General features: G+C 29.7%; 4 protein-coding genes across 4 annotated transcripts; 3 read left to right on the forward strand and 1 right to left on the reverse strand.

Moving 5' to 3' along the window:
* Nucleotides 1–459: 459 nt before the first annotated feature.
* PGO_113310 (hypothetical protein, conserved) lies at nucleotides 460–2,535 on the forward strand (the record flags this gene model as incomplete). The annotated part of the gene is made up of 1 exon (XM_028688665.1): nucleotides 460–2,535. The coding sequence occupies one exon, from the start codon at nucleotides 460–462 to the stop codon at nucleotides 2,533–2,535; it is 2,076 nt and encodes a 691-aa protein (XP_028544466.1).
* Nucleotides 2,536–4,880: 2,345 nt separating this feature from the next.
* On the forward strand, nucleotides 4,881–6,062 carry PGO_113320 (60S ribosomal protein L19; the record flags this gene model as incomplete). The annotated part of the gene is made up of 3 exons (XM_028688666.1): nucleotides 4,881–4,883; nucleotides 5,346–5,451; nucleotides 5,626–6,062. The coding sequence occupies 3 exons, from the start codon at nucleotides 4,881–4,883 to the stop codon at nucleotides 6,060–6,062; spliced, it is 546 nt and encodes a 181-aa protein (XP_028544467.1).
* A 1,151-nt stretch (nucleotides 6,063–7,213) lies between these two features.
* Nucleotides 7,214–7,972, reverse strand: PGO_113330 (hypothetical protein, conserved; the record flags this gene model as incomplete). Its single annotated transcript, XM_028688667.1, has 1 exon — nucleotides 7,214–7,972. One exon carries the CDS (start codon nucleotides 7,970–7,972, stop codon nucleotides 7,214–7,216), a length of 759 nt encoding a protein of 252 aa, XP_028544468.1.
* Nucleotides 7,973–13,120: 5,148 nt separating this feature from the next.
* PGO_113340 (transporter) lies at nucleotides 13,121–16,289 on the forward strand (the record flags this gene model as incomplete). Its single annotated transcript, XM_028688668.1, has 4 exons — nucleotides 13,121–15,397; nucleotides 15,595–15,686; nucleotides 15,892–15,964; nucleotides 16,128–16,289. The coding sequence occupies 4 exons, from the start codon at nucleotides 13,121–13,123 to the stop codon at nucleotides 16,287–16,289; spliced, it is 2,604 nt and encodes an 867-aa protein (XP_028544469.1).
* Between the last annotated feature and the right edge of the window lie 1,976 nt (nucleotides 16,290–18,265).

Raw genomic sequence — 18,265 nt, forward strand, 5'->3', positions numbered from 1 at the left:
GACGTTGTTAAAGGAGCAACAAAGGAAAGACGTAAAATGAGAGGATAATCGTATGAACGGATAAGCGAATAAGCAAATAAGCGAATGAATAAATTTCCGCTGCACACAAAGCGAAACCGGCAAAACTGAAAATCTACAGCGAGGAGAAATGCACACGAATTAGCGTCATGAAAAAAAAAAAAAAAAAAAAAAAAACATCTCTCATATACAAAACCCAAAATGGGAAGGAAAGGAAAGATATGTTAAAACTAAACACTTGTAATACGTTCCTATGTGAAAAATACATTGTGTAGGCACATGTTCACAGTTGTTTAAGTTGAAAGAACACGCAAGTCGCAAGTGATTTTGTTCATATGACCAAGTGCATATTATCATATGCACACAACCATCTTCACTCTCGCAGAAAAGGAACTTTTTTTTTTTTTTTTTTTTTTTTTTTTTTTCGAATGTGCAAAAGGGATGAAAAGAAAAAGTGAAACTCAAGAAGAGAATTTCAGCGCTGCTAAAAAGAAAAAAAGGAAATCGTTACTTGCTGCTTCCACCTCCCGTGAACAGAAAAAAGAGAATTACCTTTCTTGCAAAACCAAGAATTTTAACAATTTGGAGGAGTTATTCATTGAAAAAAAATTATTTTTTTTTAATTTCTTTTTAAGTGCTAAATATAACAAACAAAAAAAAGAAAAAAGTTCAGAATGTGATAAATCAGTTGGGTCGATTGCATCAGTTGATGATACTGAATTGGGAATGTACTGCCTTAAGAATGGTGAAAAAATATTCTTCGAACAGAGCGAGGGCCATAAAAATAGGTGGAATGAACAAAGAATAGCGAAATACGTGCACAGTGCAAGCGAGAGTGGAAAAATCGGGGATACGCAAGAAAACAGTGCAGAGGAGGGAGAGTCCAATGAAAAGACAAATGAACCAAGGAGGGGGAAAGACACAGTCGAATTTTTCATCGAAAAACACTCTAACATTTTATTACAAAAGAACTTTTTTTTTTACGTAAAAAATTATATCCACAACATTTTGAGAAATGTGGATATTTGTATACAGGACAAGCTGAACGAAACTTTTTTTGAGTTTTACAGCATTTTTAAAAACAATAAAAAAAAGATTTACTTAGACAATTCCGAAGAATTGTTAAGTGATCTGTACTGTGACTTCTCTGAGGTGTCGGATGACAGTGATTACAACTACTTTTTTGAAAAAGCGAACCAAATAAATGAATACGAGGGGGAGGAGGATGCAGTGGATGGAGAAGAGACGAATGGAGAAGAAGCGAATGGAGAAGAGGCGAATGGAGAAGAGGCGAATGGAGAAGAGGCGAATGGAGAAGAGGCGAATGGAGAAGAGGCGAATGGAGAAGAGGCGAATGGAGAAGAGGCGAATGGAGAAGAGGCGAATGGAGAAGAAGCCGATGGTGCAGAGGAACGAATAGGTGAGTGTAAGGAGACACATACAAGAGGCAGCTCAGACGATTTGAGAAAAGAGGTGGAATTCCACTCATGCGGTGGAGAACAAGGAATGGAGGGCATTGCTAGGGGTAAGAAGAGCAGGGATAATTACCTCATTCCAAAGTTAAGCAAGAAATTTAGCTTGTTGCACTTTCAAAAGAGGAATTCTCTTTTATCAGTTGATGATGATAAGAACAGAAGGGAGGAGAAGGATCGTAAATTTAAAAAGTATGCCTGCTTCCGTTGCAGAGAAATGGGGAGTGCCGGTTCAAATGGCAGCTCAGGTGATGGTTCGGATGCCGATTCAGGTACCCACTCAGGTAATCGCTCAAGTGAGGGACAACGGATGTGTGATGAAATGTATCACCATCAAGGAAACTTGAAAGTGTGCATGCTTCAAATATTCATTTCTAACTTAACGAAAGAAGAACTACTTTTTTGGGGGAAAGTGAAAAGGTATATAGAGAACTCTCTTGGGACCATACAATCATGGGTGTTTTTCAGAGGAATGGCAAATTATGTTGAAATTCCGTATATAGAAATTATAGATGAAATTAAGGAGCGTCGTGGCGAAGAAGAATATTTAAGATTTATAAAAAAAAAAAAAAAAATACTCCTTTTAAGAAAAGAACAAAAAAGCATCAAATGCTTATTTGAAAAAACGATAAATTCTGTTCGAATTTCAATGAAATATGACTTAACATTAAAGAGTGAGAAGTTTAACTATTTATTTAAAGATCGTATATATAAATATAAAAAATTTATAAGAAAAAAAATTTTTAAAAAAAACCCTACTGAAAAAAAAGACATATATAGCAACAAGAACGTTACGTGGAATTTACACGATTACATGAATCCCCCTGTTTTTAAAAATACCACCAAAAAAAATTATGATTTTTCAATTCTTATTCATAGTATGCATTTGGAATTATATGGATATATTTATATGCGCAATTATGTATTCTTCTTAATTATCATGATGGAAGTTTATTTGTTCATATATTTTAATGACCTTGGATACACATATTCTAATAACACAGATTTGTTTCTAGACCAGATTTTAAAAAACCTGTTTACTTGACGACAGGTCACACGAGAGGGATAAGGGAGCATCAGCTCTTTCAGTATAATTCCACCCTATTGAAGAGAAACATGAGTGAGACCCATAAGTACATGATGCACAACGGTTGTGTATACACATATGATTGTAGAAAATCTCTCTCACTCTTTCTGATCCCTGTAAATGAACAATCATACACGTAGATGTCCTCATTTACTCAATCTTAACAATGTGTACCTTAACTAATATTATTCTCTACTTCAACATTTTTTTTTTTCATTTTTGTGATGTAAACCCATTATGTGTGCTCATTTTTTTTGATGACTTTTCACCCCTCCTCTGGGTCTTCATATTAACACATGATCGCTGCGTCTCACAAAAGCAAAATATGAACACGTCAGAACAAAAATCAAATAAATTAAAAAATGGGAAAAAAAAAAAAAAAAAAAAAAAAGAGACGGACTTCTTTTTAGTGCCTTTCGGGAAAAGAAATAAACAAGTAAAAAAAATTAGAAAATTGTTTCTTTTTTTTTTTTTTTTTTTTTTTTTTTTTTTTTTTTTTTTCTTGTGGAAAAGTCTCACCTGAACGTTGAAAACAAATTACAAGTTGAAGGGTGGGTAACAAAAAAAAAAAAAAAAAAAAATCCCACAAACTCAGTTCTACGCCAAAGGAAATTTTTTATGTTCAATCGACTCTATATAAAAAAATCCTTATATGTATGCAGAGAGCATACAAATAGGGAATTCTAAGTGAGTACATATCTGATGAACAATCGTTAAACAAAGCATTCAGACATGTAGGACATTTATGCGTGAGGTTCTTTGAAAAAAAGTAGTTTACTTATCATATTGGAATAGTCTATATATAGTAAAGGATGGGGGGTGGTGGTGGTGATATCTGCTATATTTATGAGTGCATTTTTTTTTTTTTTTTTTTTTCTTTTTCATTCTTTTTTTATGAGACCAGCAGTAAATTTATTTTACCTGTATATGTAAAAAACGAAGCACATTTTTATTTTGGAGGGGGGGGGTGGGGGGTGAAGAAGTGCATATATAGAAGGAAAAAAAAAAAAAGGGAATTAAATGTAATTTTTTTTTTTTTATTGTGAAACCTTTCAAATGTGCTGTTATTCTACGAATATTGGATCAGTTATAAATTTTACAACCATTCGTTATGATTTATCATATATATATGGGTTCTTGCTTTTTCTCTCATTTTCCATGTAGAGCGTATCTCCCTGCAATTCACAACTTTTTTTTACATGAGGGTGCATTTCACAATATTAAAAGAGAAAAAAAAAAAAAAAAAAAAAAAAAAAAAATGAATAGTGAATGGGGATTTTACCAATGTATAAATAATTTTATTCTATATTATGCACTTTAAAGTACGACGCTAGCAGAAATGTACATTTTCCAACAATATCAGTTTTTACTCCATTCACTATTCATTTTTTTTTTTTTTGGGGGGCTTGGTCACGTTTTGTTCATTTTATTTTTTTTTCAATATTTCACCCGGTAGGTGTATCCACCAAATTGCCTCCAAAATTAAGCGAACAGATATGCTTACATAGTGGAAATGAACTAAATATAGTAGCAAAAAGAAAAGGGAACCGAGCCAAGAGAATAGAATTTAGGCATTTTAAGGGGATATACATATATATAGAAAGAGGAGTATTTATCACGGTTCCCATTTTACAGTGTACTAAACACTTGCATAAATATTGTGCACATATCACCCAGCGTGTTATATATATATATATATATATATATATATATGTACTTTATATGCTTCTAGTGAATTACCATTCCCCTCTCTCGTTTACCTGGATAAATTATCCCTACCCGCTTTTTTTTTCTCAGCTACCGTTCTACATGTATAATATAAATGCATTCTCAATGTAACACATTTTTTTGTTGCCATTTTTCACCCGTATGCACAAAATTAGGAAGGCGGAAAAAAATATGTGCCATATGAATTACTTATATGCAACATGCATATACAAACATATTAAAATAAACACATTATATATATAAATAACTCACTTTGCACAGTTCACCTTTGTTTTGTTTTGTTTGGCTTTTCTTTTTTTTTTTTTTTTTTTTTTTTCATTTCAGTTATTTTTTTTTAATTTTTTTTTCCCCTGAACGTTTATAATATTTTAAGGAATTACAATCATCCAAAAAAAAAAAAAAAAAAAAAAAAAAAAAAAAAAAAAAAAAAAAATTACAAATTTGGAATAGTGAAGGAGAAATATAAATTTCCTTTTAATTGTACTATAACTATAGTATTAATAACTCTCATTTTGAAGAAAATACAAGAATAATCTATAGAAAGGGCTTTCTTTAAACATTACCCATCGCAAAAAATGGTAAGGCGCGAAAAGATTGAAAAAAGTGAGTTGGCTCCATTGTTTATGCGTGTATACAAAAGGAGGAATATTCATTCGAATATATATATATATATATACATCGCACGAGAAGATACATATATATATTAATACTAGTTCCTTTTAGTTTCTTATTAACTAAAAACACGTTCTACGTAAAAGTTTGCTTATAATTACATACCTTGGACTTGTTTATTTTACGGCTTGTGATAAATTAGCTTCTGCCGAGTTGCAAGGAAATTTCATCCATGAAGTGAATATATTTCTTATGTGAAATTTCAAAATTTTATGTGCACATTCAAGGCATTACCTATGAAATAGTTGTGAACATTGTTGTATGTAAAAATAATAAATTTGTTAATTCTTGTTTCCATTTTTGCAATATACTCTTAACCACACAATCGTCTCACCCCACATATTCTCTATGCCTCTTCTCCTCTGTAGTCGCTTAAATTGCAAAAAAGATTAGCAGCGTCCGTTCTGAAATGTGGAAAAAATAAAATATGGATGGACCCCAATGAAATTAGCGAAATATCGCTAGCCAATTCAAGTAAGGGGAAAAAAAAAAAAAAAATGTGTATTCTTTAATGAACAAGTCATATTTTTAAAACTCAATAGAAAAGAGAGAACTGTTGTGCACAGTAGGCGTTAAAATTTGAGCAAAATAATATTAAGTGTAAATTTTTTTTTTTTTTTTTTTTTTTTTCTCTCTCTCCTTGTGCAGGATTTAGCATAAGAAAATTGTATAAAGAAGGCCTGATTTTAAAAAAGCCACAGAAAGTACACAGTAGAGCAAGAGTTAGGCTTTATAAATTGGCCAAAAGGAAAGGAAGACATATGGGTATAGGTAAAAGAAGAGGTACAAAAAATGCAAGGACAAATCAAAAAACTTTATGGATTAAACGTCAGCGTGTGTTAAGAAGGTTATTAAAAAGATTGAGAGATGCAAAAAAAATAGATAGACATTTATATCACTCCTTTTATTTAAAATGTAAAGGTAACCAATTTAAAAATAAGAGGACCTTAATTGAGGCAATACAGAGGGAAAAAACAGAAACCCTGAAAAAGAAGTCAATAGCTGATCAGTTGGAGGCCAAGCGATTAAAGGCCCAAATATTACGAAACAAGAGAAAATTAAAAAAGGACAAGGAAACACGCTAAAGGAGCATTTTTAACGATTTCTGGGCATATCTACAGGGACGCAAACACATATATGTAGTACACATATGTAGCACGCATATGTAGCACGCATATGTAGCATGCATATGTAGCATGCATATGTAGCATGCATATGTAGAACGCATGTCGGAAACCAGTTGTAAATGGACGTTTGCGTGTAAATACATTTTTAGTTTAAAAAAAAGAAGAAGAAAATAAAGATAACCAAGTGGATTGTTGCTACAAACGCTTATTAGACATGGAAGAAAGAGATCAAAAAAAAAAAAAAAAAAAAAAAAAAATCCTTGTGAACATTAGCAGATGACGCATTTTTATATGTGTGTGCGAGGGCAATGTATGCTGCATATGTATTCCCACATGCATATACATAAGAATGTACGAAATATATATACGTCATATTTTTCTCACTTGTGTTGATGTGATAAAATATAATAACATCTTCTCCCCCATGCACATATATGCTCAAGTGCTGTACATGTACATAAGTGCGCGATTTTCCGTTTTACCATGTGCGAGTGTAGCACTGTAATAGAAGAAATAAATAAATAAAATAAGAAGTGAGAAAAATGAAAAAAATGAAAAAAATGAGAAAAAATTAAAAGTGCAAATAAGACGAGAAAAACGCCACAGCACACACCCATTGCGCCACTTTAAAACTTGAACATATTTAAAAATTAAAAAAAAAAGAATATACATATAATTTTTTTTTTTTTTTTAAATGGCATATCTTCAACAAACAAAATTTGCTAATATAAAATAAAAAGGTTTCTTTTATAAGTTTAAAAAAGCATTAAAACATGTACAAAATGGATAACTTGCTGGGGAAAATATGAAATAAAAAATAAAATAAATAAATATATATATATATATATATATATATAAAAGAATAAAATAAAAAAAGCATACATCGTCGGCGGGGCTAAACCTAATAAGTGGTAAATGGGTGTATGACGCTGCTTCACATATAGGAACACACAAAAATATGCACAAAAATAGAACAAAAGCGGGAAAAGGGAATAAATATAATTACAACAGCATGGTAAGGAAAGTATACAGTGTGTGTTTTGTACGTATGTTGTTATCCAGCTTTTTTGTGTGCACAAAGGTACATATTTCCCCTGACAGTTCCTCCTTCATATTAAATTACGCTTATATTGCATGAGCATATTTTCAGAAAGTAACCTCTTTATCTCATTCAGAACAATGGCGTTTTTGCGTTTATATTCATTTCTCTCATTTTGCAAGGTAGACAATTCGTTAACATAACTTAACTGATGTAATTTTCTTTGTTTATTTATATTATCAATTTGTTCTTTTAATGTTTTTATACTATTTTGTAAATTGATATCTATGTGTGTGAATATCTTCATGTGCTCACTCCACATGACTTCCTTATATTTATTCATTAATTCCATATTGATAAGAGCATTATGTAAATTTTCTAAAACGAGTTCATATTTTTTCAACGTTTTTGCCCATTCTTCGACATTTTTACTTTCATTTAATGTCTCGTTTTCAATATTATAATAATTTAAATTTAACTTTTCCATTTTATCATTTTGTTCACACCTTTTTAATTCATTTGGTATAACTGAATCTTCTTTTTTTAAATACACAGACGGGGGTACATCAAAATTTTCTAAATAATTTTTTATTTCATTTTGTTTATTCATTAACATCATTTCTTCTTCAACCATGCTTTTTGCATTTTTCTCTAATTCTTTATCGTATGAATCGATATATGGTAATGCATTAACCAAATCATGTAGCGGGTTCAATTCGTACAATTTCTTATCTGTTTTTTTCTCATTCTCACATTTATCATTATTGTTAAACAATTCAAACACCCTTTCCTCATCTTCTGTTTCTCTCGCTATAATTTCTGTCTCCATTATTATTATTTTTTTTTTTTTTTTTTTTTTTTGTTAAAAGTTTGTAAAATTGTTAACAAAAAAATATTTGGATAGCATAGTAATATATACACCCCCCCCCTCAAACCAAAAAAAAAAAAAAAGGGAAATAAAGAGGGAGTATAAATTGCTATGACAGAAATATATTCTCTTTTTGGATATATCTTTTATATATTTGTCAAACTATACAACGGGATATTGGAAATTACAAAAAATTGGATGAACTTTTGGTGATCCATTATAGTACTATATAATTCATTCCAGAAAAAAAGATTAAATGTAAACCTACTCCCAAATAGGTTAAATAGCAAAAGTTGAACAGTAAAAATAAGTCAACTTTTATTTTATCTGTTTTTTTTTTTTTTTTTTTTTTTTTTTTGTATTTTTGAGAAATTATTGTCCTTCTTCCAAGTGAAAACTTTTGCCCCACAAGTTTCTTCATTTCTGGAAGACTGCAATTTGGGATATAACATCTTTTTTTCAGTCCTCCACTTTTTTTTTTTTTTTATTATTATTCCGATTTCAGCGCAATCAAGAGAGAATCAACAAGATTAAATAACGACGTAGCTGAGATTACTGGAAACGTCCACCGAATAATTCAGGAATTCCCAATTTTATTGAGCCCATTAAATATAGCATCATGTACATATATTCATATATATGTGTATTATGTATGTATACTTATGTATAATCGAGGACGCAAATTTTCCGGCTGCGTAAAAAAAAAAAAAAAAAATTATTTTCCGTTTCCATTATTTTTCCTCCATTTATTTTATGCAACAATAGGAAAAAAATTTTATTTTGCTGAACACATTTTTTAAAATAACATATTTTGCTTTTTGTCGCAATTTAATTTTATTTTCAAGTGTCTTGATTACTTGAGGGATATACACCTCGAATCGAGTGGCGAATTGGGACCCTTGGAAGACGTAAGCAGAGAAGAAAAGCCATGATATGAATGAAAAATAAAATAAAAAAGCAATTTCATTTCTTCTCCTCACCCCATAATCCTTAGGGAACCATTATGTAAATGTATATGGCAAAAATTAAGCAAATTTGTATAAGTACTTTAGACGTAAAAAATATTTCCTAATGCATTTCTTTATTTCGAAAAGTATGCCAAATTTGTGTATAAAGAAGGAACAAGATGTTGTAATAACATACGCTGAACCAGGATACAAAACCGCTATTGGTTCTCTTCAGTCTACGATGTGTGGAAAAATATACCAAATGTAGGTATACATATATATATATATATATATATATATATACATACATACATACATGTAGAATTTATAAAATGCATAGTAGCGTTAATACCATCTACCCATCATCGCTCTCCGATTATTTTTATTTTTTTTTTTTCTGCTATCCCACCTTCCCGAAGTTGTATGGGGAAAAAGCCTACACAGATTCAGCTAAAATTTGTGTAACTGGAACTTGAAAATAGAACAAACTGATTACATATATGTGTATATATACACGTATGCGTGTACATGTGTGTACACTCTTCCCTTTTGCCCTCCCCCACCCTATTGTCACTGAAATTATGAAATTTTCTTAGCCCTCCTACCGAACTCATTTCAAAGAAACAGTAATCCTTGTGTGCAGAAACGAACACATAAAAATGTATTTGCTACATTCACAAAAGTAAGCATATATTAATATATATATTTATAACATCACAAATATATATGTGTGTGAAATGTTCAAATGATACAATAAAATGGATATAAAAGTCTCAAAAGGGTTTAATAAATAAATAGCACCTTAGAAGCAAAACCAACTTACCCTAATGTTACATACATCATCTCAATATAATACACTTAAGGGGAGCATGTTACGTCCAAAGAAAAAAAAAGGGAAAAATCTCAAAACTTGAGTAATTTTTCATATAATATTGTTAGGAAGTAGCACTACCTACACTTATTCGCACAAAAAATAAAATATATATATATATGTATATAATATATCTACATCCGAATCAAAGAACTAAAAAAAAAAAAATGTTTTTTTTTTTTTTTTTTTTTTTACGAGAAAAGACAACCTGTCATGATAATAATGTACAAATGGATGTTTCTATACATGTATATAAATGCATAATGTGTTAACTTGTGGGGATATGGCAAAACACCATTTTTATAGGCCTTGTAAAAATTTACAAACATAAAAAGAACAATGGGGTAGTAAAGGGTTAAAAAAAAGAAACCGCATTCAAACGAATAGTTACTGAAACAAAACAGAAATAATCGCAATGAATTATAAAAAAGAAAAAAAAAAAAAAAAAAAAAAAAGGCGCACACTCCATTCATTCAATAAATTTTAATGTGAAGTTTTAGAACCACGAAATAGAGAAGACAATGTAAATATTTCCTCATTCCCCGAAATATTTTATTATCATGTCCGAACCATACATTTTTTTTTTTTTTTTTTTTTTTTTTTTTTTTGCCAAGAAATAAATTTAATAAATAAAAATTGCAATAATGAAAAGTTAAATACTGTCGGTAGAAGAATATATTATATATATTGTGAGTAGAGAATTGGCATAGATAATAATGTGAGTAGAGAAATTGCGAATATAATAACGTTGAGTAGATAATATTGTGTAGTAGTGGATGTTGGTTCAGAATTCCGATAAGAATTTGTTCAGATCACAACATTAAATGATGTGCTTTGGGTATACTTACATATATATCTACCTTGAAATGCACTGCTCCGAAATTGCAAGGGCATATAATTAAAATATAGGGGTTAAAGAGGAAATATAATAAAAGGTCATATTTATAACAACATATTTTCGAAATAAACAAAAAAAAAATATATCTTTGTATTTTTAACTAATTTTATAATGTTTAGATATAGTAAATATAAATACTGTGGTGGGGATAGTATTTTTTTTTTTTTTTTTTTTTCATATATGACTATAGTATTAATTGCTAGTAGAACACTTTTATTTATAACAAAATTCTTTTAGCCCACCCTAAAAAAAAAAAAAAAAAAAAGTAAAAAACAAACTCTCAACGGATTTTCGCATATAAAAAAAAAAAAAAACGCATATTTTATATACTCTAAATGAATATATATATACATATATATATATATAAATATATATACATGCATATACATATTACATACATATACATGTATATATGGATAATTTTTTTTTTTTTCCTTCTAATAATAAGAGTTAAAATTTAATTTATCTATTTTATGTTTTCCAAATTTGCAAAGCTAAAAATATTGTATAAGTGTTTTAGTTATGCATATGCATTTATCTGTACATTGCATGTTTATATATGTACATTATATATACACATGTATATAAATATATATAAATATATATAAATATATATAAATAAATATACATAAATATAAATATATATATAAATATATACATAAATATATACATAAATATATATATATGTTATACATTTGCATATATATATATGCGTATGCACAAGTTTGTGATATCATAATATGTTCATTTGTTGACTCATTACTAATTTTAAAAGCCAATAAGTTATTGTTCTGCACGCGTTACATATATATATATATATATATATATATATATATATATAACACATGTACGTATATGTTTTTAATTTATAGTTTATAGATTTGACAGCTTCTCCTATCTCTTCACACTGGAAGAAGTTAATAGAGAATTTGTGCCAAATAAAAGAAGCTGCGCCAAAGGCGGAAAAAATAAAATAAATAAACAAACATTACATATATACTCCGCCTTTACATATATACATATACACTTTTATGTGAAGTGTGAAAAAGGGAAACACACGATACCACACCTAATCCGAATTTCTCTTCTGCATTATTTTTTATAGTTTAATGACATAACTTTGGCATATTCATAACACACATTAGTTCTTGTTACCTCATGAGAAAAAAAGAAAAAAAAAAAAAAAAAAAAGCATAATATTTGTAATGACGTATATACATATTGCATGGGTGTTTTCAAACACCGTATATACACATGTACATACATACAGATAGACACCCATATTTTTTTTGACAGAAGTTGTCTATGAAGTACCAACGCAAGTGCAGAACCACATTTCCGTTTTAAGTGTAGAAAATGCATGTAAAGAGAGAAATGTCATGATAATTTTCTTTTTCTGTGAAGTGTACACACACATGCTCGTGAGGAAAAAATATATATTAAATAAACATCCAACTTTTTTGTCTGTACATATTTACATGGATGTATATATGTACATAGATATAGACATATATTTTATGCACGTATACTCTCCACTAATCAGTGTTGTATTATATCAGTATGGCAGAAACTGAAAAATTCTTCTATTTTAATTTTGCATGTTTAGTAGTTTGTATGCGTCACAATTGTGAAATTGTACATACATATTATTATGTTCTTTAACACATTAATTGATAGGTAGCATGTTTATGCATAGCAAAAAAAAAAAAAAAAAAAAATAATACTAAATAAATAAGAGTGAAAAATAAGCCAGAAAAATAAATGTAAAAGTAAAAAATAAAATAAAAAACTCTTGATTCTCCTTTTTTATAAGCGGAAGACCCCCTCCCCTAATCCCCTATCTTTGCGCATGGCTTATCTATTCCTCTTTTCCTAATTTTTTCTTTCTTTTGCTTCTCTTATCTTGGGGATATATACATGGGTTTATTCCGTCCTATATTCATAGAAGTCTTTTGCAATTCAACACATTATGGTGTTTTTTTTTTTTTTCTTTTTTGCACAAACATTTTTGATGTTTTGTGTGTAAAATTTGCACATTTTATTCGAGTGCATATTTTATTTTGTAATTTTAAAAAGAGAGTTTCCTTTTCTTTTGATGAGAGACTAAGGTCTTGCTTTAAATCAATTTCAAAAACTTCCGTAAACCAAAATTTGGCTTGTGATAGTACAACTACTAAACTCCTAGTGAACAATAACTGTGTTGTTATATATCAACCTTCCCAAGGGTGGTAAGATTTTCATAGTTTTTGCATCTTTTTAACAAGTGTAGTAATACTTTACGCTTATTTTGATTAGCTAAATTTTTTCCCACCTTCCCCTCTCCAACGTTTTCTATAAAAAAAAAAAAAAAAAAAAAAAAAAAAATATACATAACATCAGAAGTAAAATGAAAAATGAAAGCATCAGAAAAAAATGAACCCATTTATCACAATTTTAAGAAGCCCAAAAAAGAGCAGAAAAATGAAAAGACATCGGCACTGAAAATAAACATGCATGAAGATGACGATGATGATGATGAGACGAAGGAATATTTATCAAGTATAGACAATGAAGTTCTAACAAAATTAGGTTGTTTTTCAAGCTTAGGAACTCATCTTGCAAAACTGAAACTTAAAGTGAATAAATTTTATTTTATATACATAATTTTAACGATTATTCATTTTTCTATATATGTAAATAGAGGAATAATACCCGGATCATACGACTATTTATCATCATATTTGAAAGAAATATATGCAGCAACAAATGTAGATGTGCACATAGGGTTTCTAACATCTGTTTTTGTATTTGGCTTAAGTATAAGTTCAATTCTTAGTGGATCTCTAGCATCAACATATAGTGTATTCAGAATAACGGATTTATTTCTATTACAGAATTCGTTAGCATTATTTCTTACAGGTATTTCATTCATTATAGGATCTTATTACTCCCTAATGTTTAGTAGATTTTTTTGTGGATTTAGTGAAGCAGCTTTTATCACAATTATACCACCACTTATATATTCATATTCGAAGGATAGGGCTGGTTCATGGATTAGTATTTTTATTACTATGTTTCCATTGGGTGGATGTATTGGTTATTTGTTAGCTGTCTTTCTGCCCATGTTGAAAATAAGCGTAGCTCAATATTTCATTGCATCAGGAACTATTTTCATGTTATTTTTCCTATGCTTTTACCTTTTTGATGAAAATTTATTAAAGAAATATGAGGAGGAAAAGAGCATGAGGGAACAGGAAAAATCTAAAAGGGAGAAGCAGATTCTGGGAGCGGGAACCAATGATCTAGAGGAAGGAGCAAAGAATTCAACAGCTAGCGACAAAAATGGGAAGAAAGAACCAGATGTGGAAAAAGGAAAAAATCAGAGAAATTCTACCAAGGGTAATGCAATAGGTGCGAATGCAGTAGGAGCGAATGCAGAAGGATTTGGAGGAGTCAATGAAAAAAAACATTGTAGTAGTGGTAATTCGACACAGAGTTCAAGTGGTGCCACAAGCACTGGTACAAGAAAGGAAGAAAAAAAAAATAGTGAATCAAACAGAGATGCGGAGAATGTGATAACCACCTCTTCCGGAGCAGGAATAAGAGCACAAGAAAATAAAAAGAATGCAAGCAATAGTAGTAGCATTAGAAATGTCGCTAATAAACAACATTCTTTAACAAACAAGGATACGCAAAAGAGTTCCAATTTAAAACATAGAGACGGAGGAAAATTGCAAGGAAGCAGAGATACGCAATTGCAGAATGTAAATTCAACAGACAATTCTGATAGGAAATTAATCAAAGAGGGAACAGCGCATGAGTTGGAGTCAAATAAAGAAGGAACAAATAATAATGTCGAATCAAATTATGGTGAAATGTCACATCAGTTAGGAGAAGAAGATACAAGAAGCTTTAATAATACCATTTCTTTTAATTCAACACATAAAAATTACAGTAATATGAACAATATTGAATATATGCAAGAAAATAGTCTAGGTATAATGAATTCTTGTGAGGAACAACCAAATATTAGTAACAATAGTTATATAAATAATAATCTTGATAAAATGTACCTTGCGAAATCTTTTGGAGATGATGCATTGTGTTTAAATACAACACAAGAGTCTTACAGAAAAGTTAAAAAAGATGAAAACTATTTAGACATTGAAATTGACAACTGTATTGAATCATTGGATGAAGAAAAAAATAATGATGATTTAAATTTGGGTCTGTTGGTAAATACAACCTTAACAAATATAAGTTTTCTAATACTAGTTACAGCATTAACGGCACACACAGATATGATTCAATGTTACTTAGTATATGGTGCACCCATATTATATGCTTTGAAAATTTTTCCGTCTTATAAAACAGCCACTGTTATGTGCAGTTTATGTGCATGTTTATCATCTATTGTTGGCACGTGTCTGGGTGGTTTTTTAATGGATTTTCACAATTTGAATATTCAAAACATAGATAAAAATTATGAACATATAAATAATAATGAAAAGAAAATTAAAATATACAGCAAGGATGTTATGGTATATGAATATCTTCGAATCATCGGTATTCAGACCTTCATCATTTTGGTTATAGCAAGTTTCCTTGTTATGTTTATTCCGTTTATTACTAATATGTATTTGTTTACAGTTGTAATGACACTTGGGCTGACCTTTCTCTTCTCCTCCATGGTACATTTTTGTTTTCAAAAAAAAAAAAAAAAAAAAAAAAAAAAAAAAATTAAAAATAAACGTTACACGTTCGGCTGCCCAACTGAACATTTATGTATGTAAAAGCTGAGTATAATCATATTGTAATACATACATATATATATATATATATATATATACATATTTATAAATATGAATTTTTTTTTTATACCCCACAGCCTGGCCAGAATATAGGAATTATGGTCTGTGTTCCACAGAATATTCGTGCCTTTTCCATAGGAATGTCATCTTTCATTTCGCACTTACTTGGGTAAGAAATAATATGATGAAATGTGCATGTAGAGAGGATTGGCATGTCATGCCTTTTCGGCATGCATACATGAATACATACATGCGTGTGTGTAACAATTTTCCCCCGTCTTTGTTCACACAATTTCGTTGTACTATTCATTTATTCATCATATCATGTCTTTATTTTTTTTTTTTTTTTTTTTTTTTTTTTCATTCATATGTAGTGACATCCCCTGGACGATTATTATTGGAAAGATTAAGGGAACTTTGTCCCCCGATTGTGTAGTTACGAGAAATGTAAGACCCCTGGCATGTATTTTTAAGTCAAGCGTGTGCGTGTGCAAAAATACGCACAAATGTATATAGTATATATATGTCAAACCAACTAGCCAAAAAAATCAACCTCAGCTTTTTTTTTTACTCACTTTTTTTTTTTTTTTATTTTGCACCATTTCCTCAGGGAGAACTAAGCGAATTATGTTATGAACAAAGTAGGGGACTTAGAATAACGCAATTCATTATCTGTTCCAAATCTCTTTTAATGGCAGCGGCATGTTTTCTGCTCAACGTATATGCAAAGAAGAAAATAAAGAAATATCGAAATAAGCAGAATAATGCATAAGGTGCTGGGAAATTTTGAGGAAAGGAAAATAGGAATTTTTTTTTCTTTCCCCTGGTTATGTTTTTACCTTTAGGGGTGGATGTAAAAGTAGAAGCTCATTCTATTCGGTATATTATGCATATACATGGGCGCATGTATATAAATGATTCCCCTTATATATAGTGCTACATAATATATACCTTGTGTTACATTACAATGTATGAATGTTCAGAACACACACGCGCAAAGAAATTATATCTTTTTCTCTCCGTTCCGCTTTAATTTTTTTTATATTTTTAAAATATGCCCCTATCTGTGTGCGCAGTGTTAAGAGGCATCATATGCACGTACATATATATACATATACGTACACTTATACATATATATATATTGGCCCTATGTAGATATGTAGGCATACGCACTGGTGTATGTTACATGCACATGTATATGTTGCATCCCGTCCTACCTACCTACTTATCTCCCTTTTTTTTTAACATAACTTTGTTATATACACATATGTAATCTTTTTAAATTTTTGATTTTAATGATTTTGAATTTATATCCTTTATATTCTTTTATATATATATATATGTATATTCATTCCTACGTTTGCATTTGCATCATTATCATTTCTTTTCCCCATATACTTCTACATAATACGTATTATTTATTTTGACTATTCTTTTTATTTCCCTTTTTTATTCTTTCCTTTTTACATTCTTTTAAACCGCCCATATTACTTCTTTGGTTAATTCATTACCCTCTTGATTTTCTACAGCTGCTGTATACAGTTTATCATGTTATATATATGTATGCGTGCGCCCTGTGTATGTGTTCTATACCTATATCTGTATATCAGCTTGAGTTACATACATGTGTATGCTATATATGATTATGTGTGTATGTGTGTGTGTGTCTATGTCTGTTCTTACCCCGCACCCCTTCCAAGTGTATATATTTTTTCCAACATGCTCCATATATATATATATATATGTATACGTATACTGTGTGCTTGTGTTAGAAAATATTGTATCTTATGTATTGACCAAAGATTTTTGCACACATAGAAACTGTATGCATATATTGACCATCATCTCTTCACCATGTTTTCTTCCCCACTGTCTGCCTGCGTGCCTATCTGTCTGTGTGATTTTAAAATTTTTTTAGTTTTTTAAAATTAATTTATGCTAACGTAGGCTATATATAATTTAAGCCAGCTTAACCAGCTTAACCAGCTTAACCAATTTAATCAAATTAATCAAATTAATTTATGACTACCTTTTTAAGGCTGAACTATTTTGTTGAATTTTTGTGACCATTTTAGTCTCTGTCCAAATTGAAAATTTTGCTTTTTTCCTATCCTTTTTTCTTTTTCCCCCCTTTTCTTTTTTCCCTTTTTTCCTCCATAATTTTCGTATATAAAAATTGGGGATGCACGTAAAATTCGAACTTTAAGACCGAAATGTGTAAAAGGAGGAGAGTGTCTTTTCGGATGAATTTTCTTTGTTTTTTTCCCTTTTTTACAGATACAAATATGTATATATATGAACATACATATATATATTCGCCCCTAAATACTGAACATTTTAAAAAACAATTCATGGGTAAAATTGTCCCATCGTCATCGAAGTGTCGTGTATTATTACTATGACTATTCCTTTTTTTTTTTTTTTTTTTTTACCTTTGTTATTTTTCTCTTCACTTTTTGCGAAACTCTCTACGTGTCACCCGTTTTTAAATGAACTTTTAAAAAAAAGTGGCGAAATCGTTTGAGCAACTAACTCCGATTGTACATTTGTTAACAATTCGTCAATGCCAACAAACATTTTTATTTTCATATTTTAAAAGTCAAAAGGAAGAATGAACACCACATGGGCCGGTGGGCCATGGGACTATTACTCGAATGTAGAAATTATTTGACCAATTTTACGACCTGTAAAAAGGGATAAAAAAAAAAAAAAAAAAAAATGAAACCTTCTTAGTTAGTTTATTTATAT

The sequence above is a fragment of the Plasmodium gonderi genome (genome assembly GCF_002157705.1).
Source record: "Plasmodium gonderi DNA, contig: Chr11, whole genome shotgun sequence".
Lineage (NCBI taxonomy): Eukaryota > Apicomplexa > Aconoidasida > Haemosporida > Plasmodiidae > Plasmodium > Plasmodium gonderi.